This window comes from Sardina pilchardus, chromosome 2 (genome assembly GCF_963854185.1).
Source record: "Sardina pilchardus chromosome 2, fSarPil1.1, whole genome shotgun sequence".
In the NCBI taxonomy this organism is placed as follows: Eukaryota; Metazoa; Chordata; class Actinopteri; order Clupeiformes; family Clupeidae; genus Sardina; species Sardina pilchardus.
Window position 1 is genome coordinate 19,917,155 of NC_084995.1, and position 22,034 is coordinate 19,939,188.

The window sequence follows — 22,034 nt, forward strand, 5'->3', positions numbered from 1 at the left end:
AAGCTGCAGGACAGTGTTTTATGCAAGTTCAGAGAAACAAAACCATATTAACTGCCCCTGTGTACTTTTTTGCCTACAAACTGATATCAGACCAGGAGGAAGGGTGGTATTTAGTGGGTTTTGAAGGGAAATTATTCATTATTACTGTATAATGATTAATGTACAGTATGTGTGGAGAGTATTCACTCACCATCGTTACCTCATTTTTGATGGACATGGTGTTTAGAGGGTTTTGCATCTAAACTCTTAATTTGTGAATGGCGTTTGTGTTCCAGAAATGAGCATTGTCGGAAACCTTAATTTAAAAAAAGCAAATATTTATACAATCTTTGATTTTTACAAAAGTATTGAGCACATCTGATCTACATAGTATCATAACCATAGGAAATGCATTCACCTAGCTAGACTGACAAAATATTTAAGTTATGTAAGGTATTCTAGAAACTTACAGCTGTTACTGAAGAGATAGATGCTTGCAATATGCGTCAAATCCTCACTCCCAACACAAAAACAGCAATAGAAGAAAATAGGAACAAACTGTGTAATGGTATTTGACGTTTGTCAGTGGTACTTTCCTTGGTTGTAGTTGAACAATACTTGGAATGCACAAAATTGGTAAATGACTGATCATTTAAAAAAAACAAAAAAAAAACAACTCACATTAAGGCTTTAGATGTAAGATGACTTAGTCTCTTATGAGAGAACATTCTGAGAAAATCATACACAGTTCACAATAACTTAACATGATGTGGATTGAAAAGACACACTGTATGTAAATTGCAGAGGCCACATTTGCAAGAACGGTCCCACACATGCAGGAAGTAACTGGGTTTGTGTCAGTAGCCTCCATAATCTTGGAGACCTCCATTAAAAACAAAAGAGCAAGAAAAAAGAAAGGGAAAACAACTACTGATGGGTACAATCATGATGGAGCTTAGGACCCAAGAACTGAAATGATCAGTCATTTAAACTTTCAAGTAGGACTGACTGTTACAGTATCTTTGCACCAAAACATGGATTTGGAGTATTCAGTAGTTGCTCCTTTAAATATCATGTACAAATGATTGATTGTATCACTGAATTGACTAATTTACTATAAATTTATGATCTTCAATTATTGTTTTCTTTTCCCATCAAGTAATATTGCACATTGTAACTAAGGCATAACAGAATGACATACTTTCACAGAAATGTGTAAAAATGTTAAAAGGCACATGGGAATCACACATCATGAGGACAGACCTATTTAGCCCACATGTCTATTCTTAAACTGTTTAGAATAAGAAATTGTCCCTTAACATTTAAACCCAACACAATTGGCACTGTATTAAAAAGGACAATATATTTTCACTAAATAACTATAAACCTTTGAAAAAAAAACAAAAAACAAAATAGATGTAGAGTCTTCAGGAGAGAGATGAACCTTTTCTCCCATGCAGCAAAAGCCAGGGATTATAGGATCTTTTTCTTCAGTACCAGTGGTCCCACGTTGTCACCCGTCAGCTCATTGTGCTTAATGTGTGATCTGTCGCAAACAGGAAACTGAAACAGGAACAACAAGGCCAGGCTATTAAATGCTGATAAGGCTTTCATACACAAAACTTGCAGAATTACCATACGCCCTCAAGGCCATGCCTAACGGCTGTCTTTGTTCCCTAATTACCAGGGAACATCACTTTTGACATAAGTCAGTCTATGTTCATTCCTAACAAATAATGCTCACTCACTGTCTTGGACCGCCAACACCTGCAGTAACAAACATTTGTACTCCTCAGGTCCTCAATATCAATCTCGTTGACCACTCGTGGGTTCTCCTTTTGGATTTTTAGGTTGATGATGCTGTCTTTCTGCTTCTTCTTCTTGGGAAGGAAGGGGCGGATGGTCAGGTAGCCCAGAAGGGCCAAAATGCCCAGGAGTGGCAACAGTCGCAACCACTCAGAGACTGCAGGGAGGGAGAGGCAGGAGTCAGTCTTGTGTAAAGGGCACAGATGAAATCCTGAAACGTTCATGCTTTCCTGCACTCTTAAAATTAATGTGTTGAAAACGACACAACTTAAGTTGTTTTTAACACATCTCTATGTCCAGATACGTGCCAACACATTGCTTTTGTTATTTGTTTCAAGAGTGTACACAGTAGGTGTTGAAAAAAAAAAAAAACGCATTTGTGGCAAGAGTGTGATTCAGACCAACGCAAGCTACCCCGAGAGGGATACAGTATACGTGCAGTTTCAGTGTCAGACAGAGAGCGCTTTTTCTCACAGCATCCACCCAAGATCAATAACTGATTAGAATGTTTGGTTGACTTGAAAGCTATTCCACTCGCCTCTGAATATGTATAAATGTACCCTACATTTCGAAATGATGTGATGGTCTAAAATGTAATATAAAGATGTGACATTTTTACTCCTAAGAAAGAGTAAATTGATATGAGAGCTCTCACTCTTTCAAGATATGCAAAAGGGTCTTTTTAGATATTCATCTATTCATATTGCTACATTTTCTCCTAAAGCCGGGTTCACACTGTATGCGGCATGCACTGCATTCGCCACTAGGTTGCTCTTGGTTGAGGAAACGTCCCAAAGATTTCGGTTGTGCTTACCGCCGGGCTCAGCGCAAAATACCTATAATTTAGAGAGTGCCTCGGTCAAAGTTCATCATGGCTGAACTTTGACCATAGCACGAGCGCTTTACTCAGTTATGCACGAGCATGAGCACTTTGCTCAGCGCAGCAGCAGGCCAATTCTTGTATGCACAAGCCACTGGAAATAATGGGCTTCTATGCGGCATCACGCATTGCGCTCATCGCTAGGTTGCTCTTGGTTGAGGTAATGTCCCAAAGATATTTGTTGTAGTTGCCACCGGGCTCAACACAAAAGACCTATGATTTGGACTGCGGCAAGAGCAAGAGTGGCAAAGCACTGCTTGCACGGCGCATTGCTCAGCACAGCAGCAGCAGGCCAGCCATTGAAAATAATGGGTTTCATAGCGCTGCACTTCCGCTTGCGCGTATAATGTGAACCCGGCTTCAAAGGTGTCTTCACATTGCACACGGCATGTGCTGAGCTCGCCAGGTTGCTCGCCAGGTTGCTGCCGGGCTAAGCGTAAAATACCCATGATTAACAGCGCACCGCCATCAAAGTGCTCGGCTCAGTGGCAGACCAATCCTTGCGCGCGCAAGCCATTGAAAACAATGTTTCATAGCACAGCGCTGCCGTTTGCGCATGCAATGTGAACCCTGCTTAAGGAGATTTAGGGGGGAAAGGTTTTACCTCAGAAAGAGCTCAGATTTGTTTCTTATGAGATAAAATACATTTTCAAGACAATAATTGTTACTCTAGGTAATTACTGGCAGGGCAAATCTAACTCAAACATACAAAAAATAGACAGCTGGAAATGCAAATGCCTAGACACTAAAAGCATTGAAAAGTACAGACATTTAACCTGGCTAGTGTTCCTCTCAGGCAACAGTTTGAATCTTACCCATGCAAAACACTGAGGTGAAAAAATCCAGTTTCAGAAAGTAAAAGTCTTACCACCTATGCCAACCATTAAACCAGCTGATTCTAATTAGCACAACTCTTCAGCTAGGTAGAGCAGCTAATTGATCACCTTTGCTACTGTAAGTGCACAGGTAGAACCAATACATGATCAGACTTTTACTCTGAAGCTGGAGTTTTCCAACACCCCCACAGCTCTTACAGGCATTGCACTAATTAATAGAGGCACGCTATGGTATAGTCTGTGTTATAGACCACCTCAGGGAGGGGTGTTAGGATTTTAAAACCACAATTTGGTAAATTATCCACAAAGGTATGTTTGTAATGTAATCCCTGCTCCAACCTGTGTTTTGACTTATGGTGGCCATTCCTACAATTTAAGTGACTATAGGTTCTTGCCCAAGTCTAGTTGGCCTAGTACAAGGTGTCACCAGTAACAAAACAAAATAAAAAATAAAACAAATCAGTGAGTATGCGTTTTTGACAAACCTGTGAAATGATTACACTAGGCCTGACAACACATTGTATTTCGCTTCCACACACAGGCTACTGGCCCAATAGATCTGGACAGCAACAGTGATGCCTTCTGACGCGCGTTTAAGCTACTGTAACCTTGCAAAAAGTCACAGGACTGTCCTTGTCCTCGAGACAGTTGGAGCCTGCAGGCATCGGACCTGGATTACCTTACTTGAGACGGTTTTGGAAGTTTGAGCAACTTTCTTTTACTCCCCTTAACTTTAAACGTATAGATTTTGAACGACTAAACTCATTGCTACTAAATACAATATGTTCAAGTGACAATGGGGGGGAAGAAGACACCGTGTCCAAGATGACTTGAATGCACATAAAAGAATATAAAAGCCAATACAATACCAAAACGTAGGCTATCTGTGAAGTATCAGAGCAAGCAGATATCTGAGATGTTTCTCCCCAATGGCATGTTGAATTTAGCAAAGTGTTTGCTTACCTGTTAATCTAGCAAAACCTCCTATTGTCTCAGGTAGGGGCAATTTTTTGAGGTAGGCTGGAAGTTGGATTTTGATTATCTTAGAAATAGTTTCTAACACCATCTTGAATGAAGAGGTTGAAGTAACACGAAGTTGGCTATTTCCTGAGGTACTACGTCATTACGTTTTCTTCCGACAAAAAACACTAGCCTTTGAGAAATATCCCATCAGTGAAAGTGTAGACCGGCGTACTTGTCTCAGTGAATGTGAAAAGTTTTACGTACCGGTACGTAGGAAAATAGGACCAATGAAAGAGCACAGAGCTGGGGAAATATGATTGGCTATTGTAAGGAGAAGTTGAGAACGATTTGGAGAAGTTGAAAACGAGTTGGGGTAAAAGGGACATGCTACGAAAAGTTATGAATTTCGCAGTGAGTTTTCCCAAAATAACCCTTAACAGCAGGAAGTTTTAAACTAACTCTTACACAAAGACACCCCAATTTAATTCATGCTACTTTTCCCACGACAGTTTTTTTTTTTTTCTGAGCAGGCTGCGCCCATTGCAAGAACGAAACAGCTCAGAGTAGCTCATGTCTAGTTTGATTATTTGATGTGTAGCCTAACACAACCCATTGGCAGCAACATGCATGAATGTACATTGCGGAAATCTAGTAGAACAGACTACTTTTGGAAATCTAGTAGAACAGACTACTGCCACGGGTAGTGTAGCCTCCTACTATATCATAGAATGTTATGAATATAACGCCATCTACTGGTGGAAAAAGAAACCTCACCAAACAGAATGATTTATGAAATGTTTAATAATAATAACAAACATTATTAATGAAAATGCATTTGGTTAAAGGAAATTATACAAGAGTAACCCCCTGACAGAACATCTCAATTGATCCATTTAAGATCTATCCATCCAGTGAAAAGAACTACACCCAAACAGGGATATGGCAGGAAGTGTATAATGCTCTATGAAAAGTGCAGGTAAGGAAAATTGATGAGCTGGGGTTGGATGGGGAACCTTTTATGTGTTTGTGAACGTGTCTGTGTGTCTGTGTGTCTGTGTGTGTTGTGTGTGTGGGTGTGCGTGAGGGCTGGGGATGCATGAGGGTAGGAGGGTGGGGAGTATGGGGGGGACATGGATGGGGATACGGGTGTAAATGTATGTTGTGTAATGTATATGGGTGTAAGCCTATATTGTGTAACGTGTGTGAATGGAGATTATGCTGGTTAAGATCTGATCATTTGTTTTGATATACTGGGAATCCAATGTAATCTCTGAAAAGCAAATAAAAATAATTCTAAAAAAAAAAAAACAGGGATTTCCATAATAATAAGCTGGGATGGATATTGAATGAGCTGTGGGGGGCTATTTCAGATTTGGGTCTCTAAGGACTGCACACTCAGGGGATCTGTGGTATCTCAAGGGACCACATGCCTACTTATGAACTTCATTCTGAAGTGCAATGCCTCCAGTTCTGCAGTTCTGGGAAGATGGAACAAATCAAGGCTAATAGCTTTCAGAAAATCCTCAACGGTCATTTATGGTCATGATGCCACTGCTGACAGTGCTTGCCGACCACCTTGGCCTCCCACATAAGAGGGAATAGCCACCCAACTCAAACACTTGAGTTGTTAAGGACTGGACAAGGGTTTTTGTTGTTAAGTCTCAAGAATTTGGTACATTGCATGCCTCAAAGTGGAGCTATGATGAGGATGCAGATTTTGGATTGAGTCTACTGTGGAGTCATGGGCTACTATCTGTTCTTTTTTTTTACAGTGACATAGTGTATGTATATTCATCTCAGTTTACCAGCTGCTTAATATTGCATAAATCCAGACCTTCCCATAGAGTATGGAACTGACCACCATGACACCAGCACTAAAATGAGTAGTAAGACTACATCAGAGTGAGAATACATTCTCTCTATGGCTCTGAACTACATGTACCAGCATTCCTTGGTTATGGCCAGTTGAAGGCTGGTGCTTAAGCCAGTAATGTGTCACGTTTTAATATTTCATAGTATCACTGACTGAACACGATCATAGGCAAATCAACACAATTCGTATTAGAAATATTATATGTGACACATTTGTTTTAAATAATAATAATACAGAAATATAAAACAGGCATGTGTGTAGTCAGCTATTTCGCCTGACGTTAAGGTCCATCTCTGTCCTGTGTCATTGGTGAATGACCGAAGATGTCTCACTGCAGGTTGTTTTCTCGGTTGCTCGGTAAGTTGATGAAGTTTGTTTAACAGTTCATTCGAGTTATACAGTTTGAACTAGTGAGCTGGTGTTGATAATAGTTTGTACGTTTTCTATTGCCTGTCTTCACTAAAAGATTGGTTGCAACAGCTCTACCTAGCTAGCTAACTAGCTTGACAGCAAGCAAGCTGCATTGCTTTTAGCCAGTGAGCTAGCAAGCTACCTCGAGCTCACCTATCTGATTCGATGCCACAGAAAATCATTGAACTTTGACATATTCGCTTCAACTTGCTGTTATTTGGCGTGTGTTTTGAAGTATTAATTTCAGTAGCTAACTGGGGTTTTAGTGGTGTTTGACCGAATTTGGGGGGCGCTTGCTACATATGGTCAGCTAACGTCCACTTAGTAGCTGTAGAAACACTAACGTCGCAACATTCTAACAATGTTGATAATCAGTGATCGATAACTTGGTCAGCCAATTTGTATCATGGTATCACCTATCGAACATTGTGTTAGTCAGTGACATTTTCTTCTGTCTTCATATAAGAAGAATCCTTTGGTAAAATGGTTGAAATGATGACTAGCTCCAACATACTGTAGCCTACGTTCATTTTAGGCAGGATTAACGTTAAGTTGATGCACATATCTTACAATAATTAAGTGAACGTCTAACTTAGCATAACATTAACGTTACTGTCAACGTTAAAATGTGACAATACATTTAATTTCACGCTGAGGAAACCTTCAGTCACGAGAGACTCAAATCCTCGATAGTTCTTCCAGAAGTTAGTGCTTTATTACAAACTCCTATCATTTTCCCGTTTCCTACCTGGAGAATAAAGAACAATATTACGCCCGACGTCTATGATTTGTTTGGGTAGTTTGTTAGATATACAAGTATGTTGCATGTAGCACTTTAATTAAACAGTGCCCTAAATAATATAGTAAGTAAGAATATACCCCCTATCTCAATCCCAAGGTCGCTTCCTTTGGGAAGGAAAATACAACAACAAACAAAAATAATACAAACAAAAAGGGTTGGGGAAAAGATAGAGCTATGTGTTGGGTGTTGAGGAGAAGTGATCATTAAACAAAAAGGAACAGAAAGGAAAAGAAGTATAGTTGCAAGAAAAAAGACTTAAGACTTCTGCACACTCCATTGTAGAGTATCAACTCTGACATTATCTGAGGTTGTCCCATAAGTAGTTGGCTAAAAGAGAATAAACTAAGCCTTCAGTAGTGAGAGACCCGTCTTTGGTGGTCAGAGTCCGTGCAAATGCAACATTGACCTGTATTTTGAACCGTTGACTCGTAAATATAGATCTCCATTCTGGGAGATGTCGTTTTCTAAGATATGCATGCACCACAAATTTATGAGGACACATGAATGAAATCCTAAGGTGTTCCTAATGAATGTTTACTAAGTCTTTAGCAAATTGCATGCTACTAGCATATAGACGTCACGTTTTTTTTTTTTTTTTTGTACCAGCTGTCCTTAGGTGTTAAAACATACTGGTAGGCCAGTGTCAGTGGGAGATTATTCTGTAGAGCTTAGCATAGACATGCTATATTGAATCCTTGTTGATACACACTTGACTATGACCAGAGACATCTCTGAAGTTTATGACCCTGGGACGGTCTCATTTTTTTGCACTCTTCATGCATAGGGCAGTCCCACAAGGTTTAACTTTATTCTGCCTCTGTTTACAGTGCAGCAGGCAGGAGTCAGACACTGTTATACTGCTTCCAGGAAGCATCTGTACATTGACCAAAACACCAAGGTCATTTGCCAAGGCTTCACTGGGAAGCAGGTAGGTATTTTGTTTTTGCTGTTCACTAATCACTGTCCATTCATGGACTTTTTAAAGCAGGTCCTGACTGCTGCTAACTGCACTGTTTTAATGCTGTAGTGCATGTTCATCATTGGCTAATGCAAAATGTGTGCCTTGCCTCACTTGTCGCACATTTTCTGTGAAACTGGGTTTCCATTCATTCACAATGCACATTTTGACCATTTGATTTGCGGGTTGGCGGAAGGCACAGTGTAGCTAAGATGTATAATACCATTGTCATCCCACCTTGGAATAGTTTTGCAGTTGAGCATGGAAAGAAGACAGAAGTTAGCAGCTTTTATGTTGTGTAAATCCTTTGCAGAAACATGGATGAAGATGCCAATTATTTCTCCTCATCCTGGGGGAAGTGGCAACAAGCTTGGCTCTCTGACTTTTCTAAAATACGTTTTAATGAACTATTACAATGATTGAAGGGAGCTGAGAAACAATAAACAATGCAATTGTCTTTTGCACTAATTGATTTTCTGCACTGGCTCATGAATCACATCATCCTTAGTCTTATACTGTAAGTCTGTGGTGCAAGGAGAAATCGCTATGTTAGTAGAGTACTTTGTAAATGTATTGTGTGGAGAGGATTTGGGTTTTCATAAGGAAGTTGGCCAGAGAGAATTTAATAAAAAGTACTGAAGCATGATGGCCTTTTCCTCTCCTGCCAGCAGGTTGTAGTTGTAACATGGTGTTCACTGTTCATTGATCAAGGCACTTAACTCTTGACCCCATCTGGTTATCAGCAGTGTTTCCGAACCCTGCTTTAGTCATTTAAAAAAACAAACTGAGAGATGGGTTAAACGTTAACTTCTAGACTTTATCAGGCTTGTAAGAACATAATCTGCCCTTTGCGTGGATGCAGAGTTCACCATGTGTAATTGCGATATTTTGTGAATTCATAACCCTGCATGTAATGTTGAAGTCCTAGTTAGTAAACTGTCCTGACGCCAATGTCACACATGGATAGCAGTATTCTGTTAGGCTGAAGACAAGGTTTTTCCCATAATGATTTGAAGATGACCTACGCTACACATACTCATTCATGTCAGGCTTTCATCATTGCTTGTTTAGACTACAGCTGTGTTGTCATAGACTACAGTTACGCCCACTGCCACTGCTCTTTTGATTGGCATTTCCATCAGATGATCTAGTTGATGGATTGGTAGCTGGTTATGTAACTAACTCTCAGTGTAAAATAATGTCTCGACCATCAGTTTATTGTACACCTACTGTATGTTTTTTTTCCAAAGAGGCAAAATAAGTGTGTGTGTTTATATGCGCATCTTGTGAATCATATCAAATGGCAATTGTGTATCATTTGTCAAATGAAAATGGCGCCCTTTTTTTCTCTAGCGACTGCATGCTCATTGTGTTCCTTTTGTAATCTTACTCTTTCATTCACCCTTCTTCTGCCATGGGCTCTGCTCTTCTTCCCCGGTTTCTCACTGCCTTATGCTTGCCTCTCTTTTTCTAGGGGACCTTCCACAGCCAGCAATCCATAGACTATGGCTCACAGTTAGTGGGAGGTGTATCTCCAGGCAAAGGTGGCAAGACCCACCTCGGCGTGCCTGTCTTCAACAGTGTGAAGGAGGTAAGGCCTTGTTCTGCCATTTTGCTTCTCTCATCGTGTCGGCTACTTCCGAGACTGCGTTATGTGGCAGCTGTCCTGCCTGTCTCATCGTAAAGGTCAAGGGAGGTCACAGGAAAGTCTCTCAAAGACAGCTGAGGCCCAGTCTTCACACTAACAACAGTTTACACAAGTGTTGGCCTGTCATTTGCCTGAGCTCTTTGGTGTGGCCACAAAACCTCTGGTTTATTATTTGGTTATGAATAAGCTCAAGGGTTTTGGAATTTGCACCCCTTGGCCTTATTGAACTTATTGATTTCTAATCAAATCATTAATGCAGAGGAAAGAAAGAAGCAAAAAGCATGCAGGGCTGTCTCATGGAAATTCATTTTAAATGACTGTGGACATTTGCAGTGTCATTACATGAAATGTGTTCATATACAGTTTGGAAGTGGATACCTTCTAATTCACCAGATGCATTATTTCAGGTATGCTAAATGTAGTGTTTGCTCATATACCAGCTGCTTGATGCCCTTGCCTTGTGTCTCTCGTCTGTCAGGCAAAGGCTGCCACCGGCTGCCATGCGTCAGTGATCTACGTCCCCCCGCCCTTTGCGGCGGCCGCCATCATCGAGGCCATTGATGCGGAGGTGCCCCTGGTGGTGTGCATCACAGAGGGGATCCCCCAGCAGGACATGGTGAAGGTGAAGCACAGGCTGCTCCGCCAGGGCGTCACCCGACTCATCGGCCCCAACTGCCCCGGGGTCATCAACGTAAGACCCCCCACCACACACACATCGATCCCACTCACGGCCCCCTGTTTAAATATCTGCACTCACGGTGACCTCGGCATTTCCACTTGGGTCAAGTCAAGTGAATTTATTAATTTGCTCTAGGGGTCTTAAAGTCGGGTGGGTTTTTGGTTCAAGCAGTTGAACAGTGAACTGAGTCTTTGTTATGCGGCTGTGTAGGTAGACGTCTAAGTGTACAGTGAAGTTGAAGATACTAGTGCATTGCTAATAAAACATTTGAATGAAATACTCATTTATGTACTCATTTATGACATAGTAGATAGACTATGTTATTATTTCCATGTCCCGACCTTCACATGTCCCTCCTGTTTTTGTCCGTTTACCTTAACAGCCTGGAGAATGCAAGATTGGAATCATGCCAGGCCACATTCACAAGAAAGGGAGGATTGGTAAGTATTGTTGATGATGTGTTTTGTCTTTTCTTGTCTTGTTTTTGTTTTTGGAGGAAGGTTCAAGGTTATATCATGCACTCGTCGTCTTCTTCAAGAGAAGAGCGCTAGAGTCTTAGAGAGTTTGGCTCATATTACTGCAGCAGGGGTTCACTGTAAACAGTAACAGTGACCTCTGGAGATGAATGTAGGTAATAGGGTGGAGATTGCATGTGGTTCCTGACTGTGGCTTGATCCATTCAAACCTGCCTAAGAAGCAACAAGCTAATCATTTGATACAGACAGTTGCTGCCTTTCCAGTTTGCAACAAATTACAGGAGTCAGAATAACCACAACAGTCCTGGATAATAGTAAATGTTGTCCTGCATCTGAGTAGGCGTCAGATTCCAGGATTTTTCATTTTATTATGTGTACTTGAGTAGTCTGGCTGCTGTTTGATAAGATATCCCTATGGGGAGGAGAGAACCATGTGCAAAAAAATAAAAATGCTTTGATGTCTTTGAGGAAAGACAAGGCAACGTTTACGTAAGCGTGCGTTTATAGCAGCACTGCATTCATTTCTGATAAGCAAAATCAGCCGATGGAAGCAGGTACATTACAGAAATGTACTCGTACTCAAGATCAGTTTTCTCCCTTGCACCTAGCAACAGTAACCTCAGGTCTAACAGTAGCATTCTATTTAATGTGCCTACTATGAGATCTGAATTTGGAAAAAAATAATTTACTGTAGTTCTAATGCCCCTGCAACCTGGAATGCGCTTGAGAAACACTTGAAACTTCATCTTTTATCTATCTTCACTTTAAATTATCAATGTGAATGTGTTTAGATTGTCTTTTTAACCCATATGTTTCAGCTTGTAGGGTGTTTATGTGTTGTACATTAGTTTTCTTATGTAACTTTGTATGTTATGTTTTATGTTTTTTGTGATGTTGTTTTTTAGTTAAGTGTTGCCTTTCTTGGCCAGGGCTCACTTGGACAAGAAGCTTTTGTCTCAATGTGTCTACCCTCATTAAATAAAGGATAAAGAAAAGAATAAACAAAAGATTTTTGTATCAGGGAAATGCATTACTGTCTAATTTATTCACATTGTCTGAGTGATATTTGTCAGTGAGTTAATGTGTTTGTCTTTTTGTCTGTCCTCTGCAGGTATCGTCTCCAGGTCTGGCACCCTCACATATGAAGCTGTGCATCAGACCACGCAGGTCGGCCTGGGACAGTCTCTGTGTATTGGTACGAGAACATGTTTTTAAAGTCATTCTGGTGTAGCCTCCTTTGTTTATGCCTTACACAAGGAGTGGGGGATAATGTGGCACTATCTAACCAAGAGCTTTCCAGACTTACCAACAGACTGACTCTCTCTCTCTCTCTCTCTCTCTCTCTCTCTCTCTCTCTCTGTCTCTCTGTCTCTCTGTCTCTCTCTCTCTCTCTCTCTCTCTCTCTCTCTCTCTCTCTCTCTCTCTCTCTGTCTCTGTCTCTCTTTTCTCTCTCTCTCTCTCTCTCTCTGGTGTCAGGTATCGGAGGTGACCCTTTCAATGGCACTAACTTCATTGACTGCTTGGAGGTGTTCCTGAGCGACCCAAAGACAGAGGGGATCATCTTGATCGGAGAGATCGGAGGAAACGCAGAGGAGAATGCTGCCGAGTACCTGAAACAACATAACTCTGTAAGCGTCACACTCAGCCTAGTCTCATAACACAAGCGCCTTTATGAAATTATGATATTTGTTTATCTTTTAAACAAATTATTTTTTTACTATTACTATTGTATAATAATGTTTTTATATGTTTATGTATGTTTTTTTAATTTGTTTATTTCTGCCCACTTGATGTGAACAGCCCTTTCTAGTAGGAACAATCTAGCGTGGCTGAAGTGCCAAATTGCAAATCAGCTATGTGAACGGCTACGGTTGAGCTGAATGGCGGCTCTCATTTGGTCCACTCCAGCGCTCTGTGATGACCTCCGTGATTTACAATCTCAACCTAGTCCGTCTCGTCAGGCTGCCCCTGCCTCATCCATAATCAAAACTAATATGGAGATTGGGCTTCAGGCTGCCTCCTCTGTAGTTTAGTTCACCCGACTCGACTACGATTCCCCGAGGTCTCACTCTTTCATCGGAGCTCTTTTTCCTCTTTCCCTGACCTCTCAACAGAGGCGGGCGGACGGTCACAGCTCACCGCGCTGGCTAGCACAGGGCCCAGGTGGCCTCGGGAGCGGTGAGGTCAAGTTTCGCTCGGCAGGCTTAGCAGCCTGCGCGGAGGGAGAGCCATATTTGGCTGGAGGGAGTTCTGGACTGCTGCAGGGTTCAAAGTGCAGACTCCTCCCGTGGCTTTGGGTTACTGACTACTGCAGAGATCCAGATGAGGGGCGCCAATGGAAACCACAGGAATTATTGACATATCTAGACAGTAGAGAAAAGACCTGCTTTTTCCATGTTTCTGTTTTATTTTTTTATTATTTTTTATTGTTTTTTAAACTTAGATCTCCGATTCTTTACGGTCATGGAGTACTGCCAATTAAAAAAACCCTAAAAACTATCCGTTTTGCCTAGCTGGAGTTGCTGTAGCCAACAGTTAGAGCTTCCAGGCAGCTACAGAGCAACACTCTGGGGACATGTTCATGAGCCCCCAATGCTCATTCCCCCAGAGTATAGTGCTGTGGCTGCTTGGCTGATTTAGCTGTTCAGCATGAGCTAAAAAAAAAAAACCTGTTTGTTTTCGGGGTTTTTTTTTTTTTGTACCGACAGTACTTGGGTGACCTCTTGGAAAATCAAATGATCTCCTCAGGGAAACTACCAAAGTACCAGCAACCTCTTTCAGTATGTTGCCGCTTTGAATTTTCAGCTATACTTGAATTGTATGAGTCATATGCATAATAAGACATCAGTTTTAGAGGATTTCTAGTTTCTTACTCATGGGTTTTGTCATCTTCAAAGATTCTGCTCTGTATAGCAGATGTTTTCAACCGTATTATCTTGGACTTTCAGGTGTTATCGTTATTGAGAGAGGCAAATGCTTGGCTGGCCTGAAAATTCTTTCCAGTATCTGTCTGCTGAACCATCTGGCTGCATCTTAGAGCCAAGATGCATAAATTCGCCCACCTCAATCTCCTCCCCATTGAGACTGATTCTCGGTTACCTCCTGACGTTGGCTCTCCACTGTTTTGTCCTCGTTGGCACTGATTTTCAGGCCAGTATGAGCAGCGGTGAGCAGATTTACAGAGCTGTGGCGCCATTCCCTTCTCAGTTTTTTGGAGGGTGGGGCTCAGGGATGCTGAGAATGTGTCTAATCTCTAGGCCATTTGCTGAATGGCTGATTTCACCTCTTGCCGTTAGTTACACACACACACACACACACACACACACACACACACACACACACACACACACACACACACATACACACAGAGACAGACATACACACTCACTCACTCACTCATTAACAAGGATGCGGCTGATTTCACACACTCACACACACACACTCATTAACAAGGACATGGTGAGGAGAAACTGATAACGGTGTCTGACTTTTCAGTGCGATATGCGAAAGTCATCAGAGAACCTGTTTGAGGGTGCACCATTAGCCACAGTCTGGCTAGATGAGATTGACTTCTTGGGGTCCGACTGGTGACATTTTTAAATCCTGGCCTGTTATCCCAATTGCTGATGACTGTGTTCTGTCAGCACATTACGGCAGACACGTCTCGTTAAAGATAATGGAACGGTTCCCCAAGGAGGATTTTTAGACTGTTTTCTCTTAGCAATATGAGGCGAGACTGGATCAATGGATGGTCATGCTACATTACATGTATTGAATTTTGCTTAGAAAGATTTATCTCTTGCCAGCTACATTTTCGTGTTCACAACAGTATTGATGTACAGAGGCAAAGGGGTCGGTCGGGGGAATCTCTAGTGACTGCGGGGTTAAATGCGCTTTGCTAAGGGCAGGGCGTCAGGCACTTTGGAGCGGACCATATGAATGAGCAATGTAAACTTGCTAATTGCTGACAAGGTCAACAAACACCCTGGTTATCAAGGGCCTCTGCGAATAGCTCAGGTGATGTTCAGCAAGTTCAGAGGATCTGGGATGTTTCGCAGCAGTCAGCTTTCTTCCTTGGCCTTCCCACACCACCACCTCACCTCACCTCTCTCTCTCTCCCTCTGTGAGTGAGTCAAGCCACCATGTGAACCATTTGCTGTGACCTGCTCACCACCCCACTCTAATCCCCTCAGATCTCGGTGTGCCCAGGTTCACCTGCTCTCTCCCTCCCACAGACGCAGTTCATCGCGCTCCACACTTACAGTAGCATTGTGATGTGCACTCACACCTAAGAGCCTCCACAGCTTGTTGGCAGCATAATGAGCAAGGTTGAAGGGCTCGAGGCCTAAACCAGCATGAAAACGCTGTGGGTCCCCGTTTAATCCTCTGGGTTTAAAGTGCCTGCTGCCACCCCTCCACCCCCCCCCACCCCCCCCCCCCTCCTCTCCTCCTCCGCTCATCTCCTCACTCCCTTTCAGGTGCTCCTGGGTCATTGCATTAAACCCTTTTAATTCATTTAGCTTCAATCCCGTACTGTGCTGTCGAGCACAGTGATTTTCTTTTCTTTTCTTTTTCAGGAGGAGGAGGAGGAGGAGGAGGAGGAGGCTGTGTAATACATGCAGAGGTGGCAGCACAGGGATATAATTAAATAAATCGATAAATAAATAAAAAATGACGAGTCAGAACAAACTTAGGAGAAAAGCAGTGAAGCTGCGATGTTACACAGGTCTGCAGCCAGGGGCCTGTAATTGTCTCACTGGTTGGTCTCTTAATCGTACAAGATTAACACTCCGCCTGCAGCCTCCTCCTTACTCTGCCTCCCACCCCCCTCCGGCCCTGCACTCCGCTGGGTAAAGGTGTGGGCACAGCCGCCTGCCTCGCGCTGGTAATTAAAGTCACACAGCCCCGCCATTGACAATAAGAACAAAGAAAGGAATTATAAAGCTAATTTAACTCCTTTTATGTAGGGGGGGTAAGCCTCAGTGGGGAATGAAAATTAATTGCCTAATTATGCTCCAACCTGTTTAGGTAGATTTAAGCATTGGCTTCGCAGTGGGGCGGTTCATTTATCAAAGCGCAAGTGCGCTGGAATCCGGCACAGAAGCTGTGCTGGTTACCACGGCGTTGTCTCCCCTTAGAGGAAAGGGTTTAAGTGGTAGAGTGATCCAGGTGCAGGGGTCTCCTCTTCCAAGCGTGCCGCTTTCCCTTCTGGTTCCGTTGAGTAGTTGCTTTGTTTTGTTTTGTTTTTGGCTTGGCTTTAGCTTGGAGATGATGGAAACATCTGTGCCTGAAATTTAAATCACAGATTCCTTTAAGGATGTTTACAGGATTTATTTATTGTTGCTTGAAAAGAGTTACAGGCAGAACGTTTTTTTTATAGTCGTTCATGCTTCCTCTCTCCCATCGTCAGGAGCCAATAATATTTGCTCTTTTTAGATCAGTGGCTCCAATGGACTGAAATGAAGACATGCAGGCCCCTCCCATCTCTTGCTCTTGTCTCAAAGCCTGGGCCAAACTGTACCTCATCGCTGTGTCTCATGTTGATGATGATGATGATGATGATGTAGCCTGGGCCAAACTGTACCTCATCCCTGTGTCTCATGTTGATGTTGATGATGATGATGATGATCTTCCTAGAGATGAATTATTAGCTTTCACGTGAAACAGGATCCGCTCGCTGTAGCACTTTCATCCATCAACGTGCGGCAGAAACGGCCAGGCAGCTAATCACCCTAGACATGACTAATTACCTCCACTCCAGTGGGATTGTATTAAAACACTATCCTGCGCTGTTATCAGCTCCCACCCACACACACGCTATTAAACGCTCCAGCCCTGCCTTCCCCATTCACGCTCGTGTGTGTATAAAAACAAAATAATATATAAAGTCAATTAATGACAAGCATGCTGAATGCTGTTATCTTTTCGTTGTGTCAATATGTAATGGAGCACCCTCCTGTAATTGGGAGTCGCTTGTTTCTTCGAAGTTCACTTCCTGCCTTTTTACATGGAGATGTTAAGAGCTACAGCTTTGTGGGCTGTGCTGTGCACTACAATTTAAGGGCTGGCCTCGGATGAACTCCCTTGGCTCAGCCCTTTCTGTGTCTGTCACTACTCCTCTCTCATTCTCCTCTACTCTTTTCAACAGGGTGCCAAGGCCAAGCCCGTGGTGTCCTTCATCGCTGGGCTCACTGCGCCGCCCGGCAGGAGAATGGGTCACGCCGGAGCCATCATCGCCGGGGGCAAGGGCGGGGCCAAGGAGAAGATCTCGGCGCTGCAGTCCGCTGGAGTGGTGGTCAGCATGTCACCCGCTCAGCTGGGAAGCACTATATTCAAGGTATGACCACTGCATCATCTTGGAATTGGAGTCATTTCATCCTCGACTGTGTGTCTGTCTCTGTCTCTGTCTCTGTCTGTCTCTCTCTCTCTCTCTCTCTCTCATAAGAAACCTGATAATGTATCAGATGAAGCAACACATGTATCAAAGCAAAACATGCCATAGATAGCACATGTAAAACGTGTCTCATCTCCGTTAACCAGGTTATCATAACTATCTGGCTCTTGCTTCAGAAGCCATCCCAGAATCCTCGGTTCTTTCCCATCAGTGCTTCGTCTTTAAGCTTTCCTCACTCACCCTGCCCGCGTGTTAACTCTGAAGATCATATCTGCAAGCACTGCTACTACCAGCATAACCCTGAGACCTGTGCGTATGAAATGACCGTGATTAGGCTTCTCAGCCCTTCTGACGGGCTTTTCAACAACAGCACAAAACTGTAGCTCTTTACCTGTAAGAGAGGACGCACTGGTCATGGTAGTGTTGCCTTAAGGCGCTGCCACGCTGCCAGTGTCCCAGGGGTAATGGCGGCAGGTACAGTATGAATGAAGACGCCACCTAGACAAAGGTGCCTTGTAGCAGTGTTCTATTATGCGTTGTCATGGCCCGAGGGGGGTTTTAACAAGATGTATAAAAAGTGAAAGCGCATTAGGCCCATTCATCAGTGCATTCATTATAGGCAGGAGAGCGAGCGCAGCACAGCACAGCACAGCGCTCCTCTTCCTCCCTTCCCTTCCCTTCCCGTCCACACAGCTTTTTCCTCCGCCCCGCAATCATTGCCAGTAATGATGAAAAACGCTCTTCCTGCTGGTTAATTTTGCAGCCCATTGTGTTCATATATCTCTGTTAATCTCAGTGGCCGATTTAATCAGCCTGCCGTAATGTGTCTGTGTGCGCGTGTGTGTGGGTGTGTGTGTTAGTAAAAAAAAAAGCATGCCAGAGTACAGCTGTCTAGAAAGGGCAATGGGAGGCCACACTGTGTGGATCAGCTCTAAGTAGCTTCTGCCGTTTCTCACTGGCATTTTATTCCCACATTTGGGTCACCAGTGGTCAGTTGTGTGTTTCTGACCGCTATACACAGATGCCCATGTGTCAGGGATCCCAAGGGTCGTTGAATTTCTGGAATATCATGGTATTTTAAAAAGTCTAAAATAAGTAAAATACCACGACTTTTCAAACACATGGACAGTCAGAGGATGGAATGTCAGTCAGATGGAAATATTTCCAGTTAGCCTACCTGGCTTTTATTAGTTCCCATTTATCACCCTCTTGCTCATCAAGCGCTATTCGGGCGAGCTATACATTATCCATGTTATCTTTGAGCAGTGCAAACTTTGTTAAGGACTGTAAGCGTGAGCTAGTTACTCAAGCTTACAAATTGATGGTTTTATGATACTGTGGCTGCTTTTTTGTCTGCTCTGAACAGAAAAAGGCAGCCTGTTTTTTTTTTTTTCTTCTTCCTGTGCAAGTCATGGAAAATCAGGTTTAAGGCAGTGAAAGGCAGGGTAAAATAAAGGAATTTAACATGTGACTTACAGTGGGAATGCTTCATACTGCCCACCTCTGATCCTGAGGTTTGAGAATCTAGAGCTTCAGATAAATGCAGGCGTACATCTCAATGCCTCACCCGAATGCGCAAACAAAGACCGTAAACACAGACAGAGGGAAGCTGAGAAGAAAGTGGGCACACTGTGAGCTTTAGCCGTGTGACGTCAATGTGTGCAACTGAAGGGCATCTCGAGCACTTTGGAACATTGATCCAGACACCAGACATCTGAAGAATTGCAGCTGAGTCCTACCTGCGTCGGAGGGTAGTAGTTCTCATCATGCCCACCAGATGGCACCCCAGAATCAGCAATGGAGCTGCAGAGCCGGCTGCTCTTGAGCTTGTGCCCGTTCCCCAGACCTTGATGCATAGCATTAGCCGTGATTAATTCTTTCCCTAAAATTACACAATTACGCTCTATTCAGATTTATTTCATTTTCTTCTCAACAATACATCTGATTGCGGCTCTTGCGTAAATTAATTGTGCAAATGGCTGGCTGTCGTTTCTGTTCCCTTTTGTTCTGCCATTCTGATGAACTGTTGGCTAGATCTTTAAATGTCATTTTCGTCCCAAGCAATTTGATGTGGACATGCAGAGACGTTATGAAATCGTCTTTTTTTTTTTTTACACACACACATACATTTTACTGTATATAATTTTCCGTTTGTGTTTTATTGGTGGTGCTGCAGGTCGAGAGGGAGAGATTTTATTTGACCAAAGCTATTTGAATAGTTGATGTAGATAGATAATCACTACACTTCTTACTGCAGCAGAATTTTACAGCCCTGTCCGTCTCGGCTGAGCCCATTATCCACTCACTCTGTGAGTAGCTGTGGCCGTCGCTACTATAATGACATGCTACTTCAGTAATATTTTCACCTCTCGACCGAATGTTGTATGATGGGGCTTGTAAATTAGCTCACATTATGTTTTCAGTTGTCCAAACAGCTCAGAACAATTTAGCTTTATTAACGATTAGGACATTTCAACGACAGGGAAAAGCGATAAAGAGCCAGTAGCATGTTCACACTGTCAGTTTATGTAACCTGTCTGTGATGGCTGTGGTGTCTGTGGTGGCTGTACCTGGGAAAGTTCCTGATCACTTTCTCTGCTCTATTTTGTACAGGAGTTTGAGAAGAGGAAGATGCTTTAAGAAGTCTAGCAACGTCGGACAAAGAGGCCCTCTGAAGATAACGACATTAACTGCCATCTGTCATCCCAGAGATGTGCCCTTACGAAATATGTAATGCTCCCAGCCTCCAATACAATCCACATTTCACAGTGTCTCAAATATCTTTCTGAGATCAGTCGTCAGTCTTGTATCTAACCCCAGAGGAAATAAATATAAAGTCACAATACGTTGATTGTGTTCATTAAACTATGACCAGCACCTATTTAGCACAGTAAATATATGTAGAGCATTTTTATCCACAACATTAATGTGAACTATACAGTGCTTTATAAAATATGGAGTCACACTGTTGACCAAGCTGCACTGCACTGCATTGTTTCCATCCACTGTCACAGGTCCTTCGTTATGAACTACAATTGTCCTGAAATACAGATTCTTTTGTTCCAAGCTCTTGTTGTAGCATTTTTCATCTTGTACACACACTCACCCTATCCACCTTGGCAGAGCTCTGCTCACGAACAGCCCTGAGGCAGCCCACACACTCCAGCTCCGACTGAAACCAGCCAGCGCACACTCGGTTAGAGTCGAGAGAAATTGATCAAACGGCATAGAAGACCAAGATTGCTATGATTTCCCCACCACCAAAATGGTCAAGTGGAAGTATTTTAAAGCTGCATTAAGGGGCTGGGGGTTTAAAACCCACCCAGCTATTTTAAGATGACTTGACCCTCACATGGAGCATTGAGGGATTTTCTTACATACTGCAGTTCAGAACACAGAACTACACAGAACCACAGGCCATGTCCTGAATAGCTCATAAGAATAGATAGATTGTATCTGTCCTTCACATACAGTACGTATGGTGGCTAAATTTTACACTCTGGCCATGTCAAGGTGGCTGTTTTACCAGTAGTCTTCATGTAGTAGGTCTGATGTATGATCTTGCTCTATATATATTAATTTATAATAACTAACCCTGGGAGGCTGCCTTTTCTCTTTTCTTTTTTTTCTTTTGAGATGTCAAGATGACCTTTACGATCCAGGATCTGGGGATGTGCGAAAAGTGTGTTTGAAACAGTTCCGTAGGAGTGATTGCAAAGAATACATCCTCGTTGCATCCCTCCCCAGGGGTGTGTTAGTGTGCCACCAGCTCCGTTCCTCAGCAACAGTAGAATGTCAGCTACTGTTGCTTCACGTGACTGCAGTTGAAGCTGATGGAGCGAGCCAGAGCTCTCTCTCTCTCTCTCTCTCTCTCTCTCTCTCTCTCTCTCTATATACAGCTGCTGTGGTCTAAAGGTGCCTGATCCAGTTCATTGTTGGTGCTGTAAATTATGAGTGGGGGCAAAAGCCTTAAGGATATATGCACCTCAGTTCTGCGAGAAATCAAACTATGAAAGAATTTACCACCACAGGGAATCGAGGGAAACTGGCAACAGCTGATGCAAATAAACTGCAGCAAGATGGGAGGGGAAATCTTAAATGCTGGAGAAAAATGAAACCCTAGAGGAGTGAGAAGCATAAAGAATTCAAAGTCCCTGAAAATGGCAGCGTTCCTGACAAACATAAGCTCAGGTGCAGAAAAGAAGCTATATGATCGAAGCTAATGGTGTCTTCCGGTCAAAGTTGGTTTACTGTGTCTGTCATATTGTGTGGCGTTTGCACCCACTGTGGGCTTTTAGAGTCATTTGCATTTTCAGCTGTACACATTTT

At 42.8% G+C, this 22,034-nt stretch overlaps 2 protein-coding genes across 2 annotated transcripts; one reads left to right on the forward strand and one right to left on the reverse strand.

Annotated features, from left to right (window-relative positions):
- Positions 1-300: 300 nt before the first annotated feature.
- On the reverse strand, positions 301-4,627 carry cisd2 (CDGSH iron sulfur domain 2). Its single transcript, XM_062520916.1, has 3 exons — positions 4,465-4,627; positions 1,728-1,942; positions 301-1,542 (listed from the first exon to the last, which is right to left on the reverse strand). Exons 1-3 carry the CDS (start codon positions 4,565-4,567, stop codon positions 1,453-1,455), a joined length of 408 nt encoding a protein of 135 aa, XP_062376900.1. The 5' UTR covers positions 4,568-4,627; the 3' UTR covers positions 301-1,452.
- Positions 4,628-6,563: 1,936 nt separating this feature from the next.
- Positions 6,564-20,771, forward strand: suclg1 (succinate-CoA ligase GDP/ADP-forming subunit alph). Its single transcript, XM_062520906.1, has 9 exons — positions 6,564-6,694; positions 8,378-8,478; positions 9,983-10,099; positions 10,635-10,847; positions 11,218-11,275; positions 12,423-12,506; positions 12,788-12,939; positions 17,460-17,648; positions 20,319-20,771. The coding sequence occupies exons 1-9, from the start codon at positions 6,661-6,663 to the stop codon at positions 20,343-20,345; spliced, it is 975 nt and encodes a 324-aa protein (XP_062376890.1). The 5' UTR covers positions 6,564-6,660; the 3' UTR covers positions 20,346-20,771.
- Positions 20,772-22,034: the final 1,263 nt, after the last annotated feature.

Excerpts from the sequence above, each read along its gene's own strand:
- cisd2 (XM_062520916.1), bottom strand. The coding sequence starts at position 4,567 with ATGGTGTTAGAAACTATTTCTAAGATAATCAAAATCCAACTTCCAGCC. Across the intron at positions 1,943-4,464 it reads AGGTTTTGCTAGATTAACAG|TCTCTGAGTGGTTGCGACTG; the intron begins GTAAGCAAACAC and ends CCCTCCCTGCAG. Across the intron at positions 1,543-1,727 it reads GGTGTTGGCGGTCCAAGACA|TTTCCTGTTTGCGACAGATC; the intron begins GTGAGTGAGCAT and ends TTCCTGTTTCAG.
- suclg1 (XM_062520906.1), top strand. The coding sequence starts at position 6,661 with ATGTCTCACTGCAGGTTGTTTTCTCGGTTGCTCG. Across the intron at positions 8,479-9,982 it reads AAGGCTTCACTGGGAAGCAG|GGGACCTTCCACAGCCAGCA; the intron begins GTAGGTATTTTG and ends CTCTTTTTCTAG. Across the intron at positions 10,100-10,634 it reads TCTTCAACAGTGTGAAGGAG|GCAAAGGCTGCCACCGGCTG; the intron begins GTAAGGCCTTGT and ends CTCGTCTGTCAG.